This window comes from Syzygium oleosum, unplaced genomic scaffold (assembly GCF_021117445.2).
Source record: "Syzygium oleosum isolate NSW1041296 unplaced genomic scaffold, Sole_v2.1 Sole_v2.13, whole genome shotgun sequence".
NCBI classification, from domain to species: Eukaryota; Viridiplantae; Streptophyta; class Magnoliopsida; order Myrtales; family Myrtaceae; genus Syzygium; species Syzygium oleosum.
In genome coordinates this window covers 6,592,754-6,601,943 of record NW_026607497.1, presented here as the reverse complement: position 1 = coordinate 6,601,943, position 9,190 = coordinate 6,592,754, and the positions used below count along the sequence as shown (strand labels likewise).

At 42.6% G+C, this 9,190-nt stretch overlaps 1 protein-coding gene across 1 annotated transcript; it reads right to left on the bottom strand.

The window, feature by feature from the left end:
* Window positions 1-964: 964 nt before the first annotated feature.
* On the bottom strand, window positions 965-6,385 carry LOC115674991 (sugar transport protein 5-like). Its single transcript, XM_030597546.2, has 4 exons — window positions 6,121-6,385; window positions 3,005-3,324; window positions 1,857-2,486; window positions 965-1,631 (listed from the first exon to the last, which is right to left on the bottom strand). Exons 1-4 carry the CDS (start codon window positions 6,254-6,256, stop codon window positions 1,206-1,208), a joined length of 1,512 nt encoding a protein of 503 aa, XP_030453406.1. The 5' UTR covers window positions 6,257-6,385; the 3' UTR covers window positions 965-1,205.
* Between the last annotated feature and the right edge of the window lie 2,805 nt (window positions 6,386-9,190).

Genomic DNA, 9,190 nt, shown 5'->3' with positions numbered 1-9,190 from the left:
TGGCCGGTCGTCGGACGCCGGACTGGCCAGGGGAAGAAGAAAAGGAAAAAAAAAATAAAAATAAAAAAATGTCGCGTCAGCATCGGCCGGAGAGCTAGCGCCAGCCGGCGTCCACATCAGCGCCGGCAGGCTAAAATTTGCCAGATGGATTGAACTGGCACAAATACAAAAGGTTTAGGACTGAATTGGCAAAAAAAAGTTTATGACTGAATTGGCACAATTGCAATAGGTTTAGGACAGTTTTGGTAATTTTTCCCGAAACCGACAGATGCAAGTGATGGAAACGCTCAAGCCTAGCCCCAAGAACGTTGACATTGCAAGATACTGGCAGTCTTTATGAACGTGTACATTGACAGGAACTACAAGTGGGACGGTAGGGACGTATGCTTCTCAACTTGACTTGTCCATCACTCATAATCACACTGCAGATATCTGGCATTGGGTCGCGATTCATATACATGAAGTAAGACAGCAAAAACCACAGTTTTGCATCAGAGTTACAACTAGGTCTGCTCTTTCCTGTTCCCCGATGGAAGAACACTTGGCCTCTACAGTACTTAAAAGTTGCCCTATGAACATGACCATTCAATTTTGTTGGATTGATTGCTTCTCGATCATAACCTCTATGCCAGAGGTCTCAGCTTTCTCTAAGCCGTTCAAGAAAGAGTGCTCTATTCGGTAATGCAATTAGTAGGGTCATCGTGACAATGTTTAGGCGAAGTGGATGCATGTGATACATAAATTCTCTGTTCGTAACTTTTCTAGACAATACAAAAAGCTTAAATTTTGTATGTCGATCTAAGCCTGACTATGCGGTGACCTGCTTTGGTCGAACCTTTTACCCCTGCTGCATCTTGGGTCGATCCCCTCTTTTAAGACTTTTGACACTATATGCTTATAGGCCATAAGTCCATCCTACAGCGCCAGAGTTACCCAATTCGTACTAAGATTAGCAGTGGCGATGAAGCACTGAAATAGTTCCTGGAATTAATAAAACTTGCTACATCTTACAACATCACGATGAAATGAGATACATGAATTTCTATAGCATTAGAAGACTCTTCATATTTATGCTCCTTCAAGCATGTTGCGTCCAAATCAAGAACACATGAAATTTCCTTGCCCATACCGACCCTCGTGTCTCTAGAATTCAGGACAGTATCTGCCTTTTTTCCCCCTCAAATCAACACAGAGACAAAACACAGCTAGTATGATTCCTTGTTAACAAACCTTTTCCAGTACCAATGCCTCTCCCACACCACATGCATTGAGTCCAGTGGAACCCCCTTCGTCTCCGGCAAGAAGAACACCACAAAGATCGTCATCACAGAGATCCAAGAGGCGTAGAACAGGAAAGTTGCGAACTTGAAGTGGCACAACATGGTTAAGAATGTCTGCGACAGCACGAACGTGACAGCGAAGTTCACGGCCACGCTAATGCTTTGCCCCGTGGGACGAATCTTCATGGGGAATATCTCGCTCGGGATGAGCCAGCTTAGGGGACCCCATGACCAACCGAACCCGGCCGCGTAGATGCACATCAGCACCAGCACTAGTATGGCGTAGCCCTTGGTGATGCGCTCCGTGCCAGAAGTGCCTGTCGTCGCAGCCAAGACACATGCCACACCAACCTAAACAATAAGCGAACAAGGTTTAACTTAAGGGCTTATGTGGATTTACGATTTCAAGATGGACCTCGAGATGGACGGATGGTTGAGCATAGTGATCGTATAAATGTCTCAACGTAGTCTTGTATGTTGAGCATTACTCCTTAAAATACTTTACTTCTTTATTTTCTCCATGCGTGGGATCACGCCTCATGCATTGCTAATAAAGCTAGGGGGCTAATTACGTACCTGACAGAGGAACATCTGCACTCCACCCTCAATGAACAAAAACCTCCGCCCACAGCGATCCACCACAAACGTAGACACCAGAATCGATCCCAAGTTCACCAATCCAAGTATTATAGCCGCTATCAGAGCGGAGTCGCTTCCGAATCCAACGGACTGAAACAAAACAGGTGCGTAGAATGCAATGATGTTGATCCCTGTAACTTGCTGAAAGAACGGGATCGCTATCGACATCACCAGGTGAGGCCTGTACTGCCTCTCGAAGATCGTTACAAAGGGCTCTTCCTTGGCGGCCTTTGCTGTCTCGCTGCACCTGACGAGCTCCGTGAGCTCGGGCTCGATGTCGGTGCCGTGGCCCCGCACCCTGAGGAGCGCTTGCTTTGCCTGAGTGAGCTTGCCACGCTCGACAAGGCTCGCGGGAGTGTCGGAGATGAGGAGGGCGCCGAGGGTCATGATGGCGGCCGGGGCCGCCGCGAGGCCAAGGGAGAGGCGCCACCCCCAGCTGTGCTTGGCGGTGCCATAGTTTATGCAGTTGGCGGAGACCACCCCAATGCCTATGAAGAATTGGAAGCCGGTGTTGAAGGCACCGCGCCACTTCGGCGGGGCCATCTCGGAGAGGTACACTGGAGTTGCCTGAGATACAATTATCATCTTTAACTATTCGGATGACAATTCTCTTCCAAAAAGAAGGGTATATTGCATGAATCCAATTTATAAGCTAAATTGAATCTAAAGCATGGATTTGATTAAACCCATCATTTTCAATAGTCAATAATTAATTTATTATCAATTATTTATCGCTGAACAAAAGACTAGCATATAGATATTATCCTTGAGAATTTTAGTAGTGTACATTTCTCTAACCTATCAAGTCTCCACCAACATATATAAAATGAACTTGATCATAATAGTAACCTAATACATTTATATATGTCCCGTCGATCACAAAAAATATCAACTGAATACATATAATTATCGACAAAGAGTCCAAATGCAAGTTCTATATTTTAATTGATCATAAATTTGGAGCCCAAACCTACCAGCAATTTCAGAATAGCTAAACCTTAATCATGAAATCAGGAGTACAAGTGAATAACCTTGATATATGGTCTTGAAAAAGGAACATAGTAAAACAGCAAATGAACTAGTACCTGATTAGTAAAGCCGACACCAAACCCGAGCAAGATACGCCCAAGGATGAGCATGGCTATGTTGGTAGCACCGCCGTTGATGGCGGCCCCAGCAAGGAAGGTGCAGCCGCCGAGGATCATTATGTTTCTCCGGCCGAACGCCGCGGTGAGGCGGCTCGCCAAGAGGGATGAAGCCAACCCCGCGATGTAGAGTGAGGACGTGAATGCCGTCAGGACTTGGCTGTTGTAAATGCAGTACATGTTCGTTTTGGCCTCGGCAGCCTTCCTTAGTACCGCTGGGAAGAATTTCTTCAAGAACGGAGCCATTGTAGTGACACCCCCTGCACAGATTAATTGCAAGTTTGCACCATCTATCTGTTAGTACAGTAAAAGTCATATCGCTCTGTTCTTGATTGCAATGAATCTCATCAAAAGAAACAGTTTAGACCATTATCCACATACTGCAATTCTTGCATAAATTTTTGCATTGACTAGGTGTAAATGTCCCCAAATAAGGCCCAAAATTGATGTCAAGGCTCGTGCACATACGAGATTGTTGGTCGGCATTACATGAATAAATTCACTTGTGCATACAGAAATTGACTAGTTGACATTCCATGAATAAATTGAAGAGTTTATACTGTACGCGAGGAATAAAGTCTATTTTTTCCGTTTACCGTGGTAATAATTTCTTTACCCATTTTACAAAAACTTAAAATTATGTAGGAGCAGTTACCTGAAACAAAATAAAGTTACAAATCCACTTATGTGAAAACAACACCATTGGTGGTTTTTTAAACAAGCCATTTACAATAAGTTTGTAGATTTTCATATTTGTGGATTCTCTTCATGAAAATACATATATTGGTCAAAAAGAGGTGAGTTCAAGGGCCGTACTTATTTTTTAGTACTTATTTTTTTGCACGTGAAATAACATAGGGGGATGCAAAGAACACCATTAAAGTAGAGAAAAGGCATGAAAATAAAGAGCAACTGATCTGCTTGGTTTCCAATATTCGACTTGAAAAGCTCGCGGCCCTCCATCGTCAAAGGGATCATGCTAGTAGGATTCACAAATATACTACATTAATTTGTGGGTTAATACCACGAACAACTCCAAATCGGTATATCTATGATAAATTTACTTCAAATTAATTTTTTGATCACCAAAAGCCCTAAACTGATACACCTATGACAAATTTACTCCAAAATAATTTTCTGGCCTCCAAAACTCCGAAACTGGTACACTTATGACAAATATATCCTCAGATAAATTGGATTAATACCATAAAAAATTACAAATTGATAAACATGTGACCAATAGAGGGGTAAAATCCTAAATTGCTACATTCGTTAACTGCCACGTGTCATCCAACTCAGCAATAAAATTTAATAAAAATTAATGAAGGGTAAATTTGTCACAGATGTACCAGTTTGAAGTTTTTAGTGATCAAAAAATTAATTTGAGATAAATTTATCACAAATATATCAATTTTTGATCTTTCGTGATATTAACTCATAATTTTTCTAGGATTCCTCCGTGTTGTCGTCTGCTACCGACTATCTCTTTTTTTATTTTTGGTCGAATGCTACTGCCCATCTGCAAATGCTTAAAGAGCAAGCCAACCCTATCGGCTCATGCCTAGCTTTACTTTGGGGCTACGGACGAACAGTCCACGTTCATCTAACAAGGCACAATTATCATCTTGGGCTGGACAATTTTCCTCTTTCACCCATGCGTTGACTTTTCATACGGTTTTTTCATGCAATTTTCATCTCCCCATTCACTCCAAAACTTGCTTGTGCGAGTAATCACGTGGCATCTAATTTAGCAAACTTGCCTGATATAGCTACGTGACGGAGAGTGCGGTGGGAATGAAGTATGCCTAGGACTCGCTATACTTTTACAAAATAGGTCTCTATGCTCTGCGAAAAAAAGGTCATAAACTTAATGTCATTAAATGGCTAACGTGGTATAATCAACCGATAATAGTCAATTTCATTTTTTGCCATAATTACAGATAAGAAAATCGTGTTAGATGTTGATGGCAACCTACTACCACAATCCCAAATGTTTTTTTTTTTGGGTCGAAGTATCCTAAAATATAAAAGAATCTCCTCAAGATGAAAACAGCTTTAACATCCAGATCATTAGATCATTAACTTGCACCAACCATAAGAGTATATAGATATCTACATATCACATTGGGATGCAAGGTATAAAGTAAAGTTCGCATGGATTTTGACTCGTATCAAATACGAAAGGCCGAGATCATTGAACACAACTTAGCTCTTTACATTTTTCTCGGTTTCGAACTATAGCGACCAGATCATTTTAACTAACGGATCCCCCCGGGAAGAAAAACAAAATTGGAAATCATTAAAGAAAACATGCAATCATCTATAATCACTGTTTCAATCAAGCGATTGTGCCAAAAAATTTTGAAAAAAATATTTTGAGATTTAGGTAAACGAAATGGACCGCCACTCCCTCTTCTCTCTACCTATTCCCACAGCGTGGATGGGACAGGGTAACAAATCATTAGCTTCCAACCTCGGAGAGGTCCATGCAAGAGGGCAGATGAACATCAGCTTTTTGACTATATAATATATATTATATATAAATTATTTTTAATGTATTTTTTAATTAATTTCCTGAGCCTGGATGAGCTAACAGTCAAACAACGCACTCTCTGCTCTTCAAAAAATTCCAATATCATCGGTTCATCCGAACGACAGCAGTTGAAACCAGCATCCACCTCGCAGCAACAACGCGTGGAGTCAAATTCAAGTCCGTTCATGGAGCTGAAGCTACAGAGGGTGTCGATGGAGAACATCGGAGCTTTCAATAATTGAAACTGTGAAGAGATGAATTTTGATGTTTTTTCGCATTTATTGCTGGAAGGAGACACGATGGCGATTCATCAGCAGTTTCCAGTACGACTGCTTCGATTCGATCGCCCCCCAGTTCAAACGGCCCCACATACAAAGCGCGTATTAATATCGTTCGAAGACAGCAGCGGATGGGAGTCAGTGCACAAAGTACATGATGAAAGATCCTGAGATCGTCGGACGTGACACGCCATTTTTCACGGTGGAGAAACTGGACAGAGGAGAGGGAGGGGCAGAAGACGCACCTGAAATCCCGATGTCGTACCCGAAGATGAGCCCGCTCGTCGCCGCCACGACGCAGGTGATCACCACCGACAGCGTTATCTTGCCGCCGAGGCCGTCGACGTTGCCGCCGTCGACGGCGAACCCTCCGACCGCCATCTCTCTCACTCTCACTCTCTCGCTCGAGTGCGAGCAGAGCAGGACTTTCCAGGAGGTTTTCGTCAGAAGCGAATGTCGATGGGAGTGGCAAAATGGCTCGTTGCGTCGTGTCACGAGACCGTCATTTTATAATGACTATGAGGGAGAGACAGAGGCGTGAGGATAGCCCCAGGTGGGTCATGTGGCCGAGAAAGTAACTAAATGTGAATTTTCTTTTCTTCTTGAAAAAAATTTCAAATAAGTACTCAAAATGCCCTCATTTTCCCAAATAAAAATCTAAAGTGAATTTTGTGTCAAATAAAAACCTGAAGTGGCATGAAAGTCTCAAATAAGGATATGAAGTGGCTATGGCAGTATCAAATAAGGACCCGATCTCTCCAAATCCAGCCGGTCAAGGGTATTTTTGTCAAAAAATATTTTTAATTTTTAATTTTTAATTATTTTTCTTTTTCTTCTTTTTCCCTTTTTCCTTCTATTTTCCTTTATTTTCTTTTTTCTGGTTTTGTTTTTGTTCTTCGCCGGTGGCCGGTTGGGCGAGGCGACCCTCGCCCTGGGCGAGGGCGACCTCACCTAGGGCGAAGGTCGCCTCGCGAAGGCGAGGCCGTCCTCGCTGGTAGCTAGGGAGGCGACCCTCGCCTAGATCTGGCGAGGGCCGGCCTCGCTCATGGTCGACGAGGGCGACCTCACCCAAAGGTGGGGGTCACCTCGCCTAGGTGAGGCCGTCCCTCGCCTGTTGCCGACGAGGGTGGCCCTCGCCAGATCGGGTGGGGGCAACCCTCGCCTAGCCCTTCCCGAGCTTAACTAGTGGCTGGCTGGCCATCGAAACCGGCCATTGGCGAAGAACAAAGGGAAAATCAGAAAAAAAGGAAAAAGGAATTAAAAAGAAAAAAAAGAAAGGAAAAAAAGAAAGAAATTCAAAAAAAGTTAAAAGACGAAAATGCCCTTATCATTGGGAAAGTCATGCCCTTTTTTGAAACAAATATAGCCACTTTAGGCTTTTATTTAAAACAAAATCCACTTCATACTTTTATTTGAGAAAATGAGGACACTTCAAGTCCTTATTTGACATAAAATCCACTTCAAGCTCTTATTTAGAATTTTTCCTTTTTTTTTTGACACGGGAATTCCAATAAACCCGGATTCACGAAATGCTTCATGGATTAGGTAAAACACGCGGCAAGAAAGTGTTGCATGTCTGATTAAATGCGGATTTTCTTTCCTTTTTTTTTGACACGGGAATTCTGATAAACCCGGATTCATGAAATGCTTCATGGATTAGGTAAAACACGAGGCGAAATCTTGGGTGGCTCGGCCGAAACACAAAGGTAAGACAAAATACGTGTCGTGTGTCTAATTTGCACACAAGTATCACTTGACCGACTGGATTTTGTTATGTTGAGTATAGGTTTGAAACTTAATTCGGCAGTGATTGATATATTTAGGAGCTAATTTCTTCCCTACTTTTCGGGGCTTGTAAAAAAAAAAAGATGGGTGCATTTTCAAGTTAACTTTGGTGAAGTCCGTAAATTACATCTTGTCTTGGATATACCATCCCTAGTACATCTTTCGATACTTATCAGCTCTTTATCTTTCTATTTTTATGTTCCATGGTTGACTTTGAGTCCATTGGCATTGTGTTTATTTGTTTATTTGTTAATGCTAATCTTGATGTAATGCGCTGTTGTTGCTTTTAAGTTTAATGTTGAGTACATGGCAATCCAACGTGCTTTAGTAATTAAACCACTAAAACAGACCACTAACTTGTAAGTCAACTAGAAAGATTCTCCCTACATAATTTTGCACATGAAAATTATTTGGTCACTCAGGAACATCGATAGCATAAGTTCAATCTCCTAGGTTTGCGGACTTTTTTATGGGACTACAGAGTTTTCCAACTAAAGAATTAGATGTCACTCATTTGAATCCTATCAACTGCATAAAAGTTGTTCCAGGTTAGGATTGCATGCTCAGGCGAAAAGTTCGGATTTAATCGATTCATGCGGATTGCATGGTGTTTTATGGACCTCAAGATGAGCGGATTTTCATGTCTGTGTTCCTGGACTATAAATAGAAAGTCAAAGTAAAAACTATGCGGATTTCGCTACTTTTTTTTGTTTGTTATAATATCTTGTAAACCACACTCCAATAAGGTAATTAACTAAATGAATGTTTTCATAAGTAATGTATGAACAAGTAAATAACGTTGTTATCGAGTGAAAATAATTCCCTCGGACTTGAAAAGTTATCATAGGTAAGTGAAACATAAGTTATGAGTAGCTCATGTTTAGAGCAAACACTACGTACGATAGGCACAAAGTCTTTGAAAACTGAGATTTTCATCATTTGATTACTTGATGATAGGTGTTAGATATAATGTATATTTTAGGGTTCATTACTATTCATTCTTTCCCTATATAAAGGGACTTGGCCTTGTAGTCTAAATTTATTCAAACAATAATATACACAAAATTCTCTCATCTCAACTTGGTATCAGAGCTACATTGTTACCTGAGGAGCGCCCATCGAGCCTGCCACACCGTGGCCGCCACGACGCCAGCCGCACCGGCCGCGCCGCCCCGGTTCTCCGACAAGACCGAAGCTTTTCGTCACTGCTCGGTATACTTCCGCTGCTCATTTCGGAAAACCGAGACCACCAGCAGACTCGCCGCCCTCAGACGACCCACGTCCTGAAATTTCATCGCCAACAGCCGCCGGACGCCACTGCACGCACCGCCACGCGCCGCCGCACTTCGGACCCAGGTAGCCCATTGCTGTTCACCGGTGTTTTGGACATCCTCTGCCGTGTCTTTCCAAAAACCAACACCAACCCACGACTCGCCGCCCTCAGTATAGTCAGCCAGTCAAGTTTCGTCTCTTTTCGCCTCCAGACGCGCCCTCACGCGCCGCCCCAAGGCCTGCGCGTGAGATCCACGC

Coding starts and splice junctions, on each gene's coding strand:
- LOC115674991 (XM_030597546.2), bottom strand. CDS start 6,256: ATGGCGGTCGGAGGGTTCGCCGTCGACGGCGGCAACGTCGACGGCCTC. Junction 3,325..6,120: donor GTACGACATCGGGATTTCAG/GTGCGTCTTCTG, acceptor TAATCTGTGCAG/GGGGTGTCACTACAATGGCT. Junction 1,632..1,856: donor TGCAGATGTTCCTCTGTCAG/GTACGTAATTAG, acceptor CTTATTGTTTAG/GTTGGTGTGGCATGTGTCTT.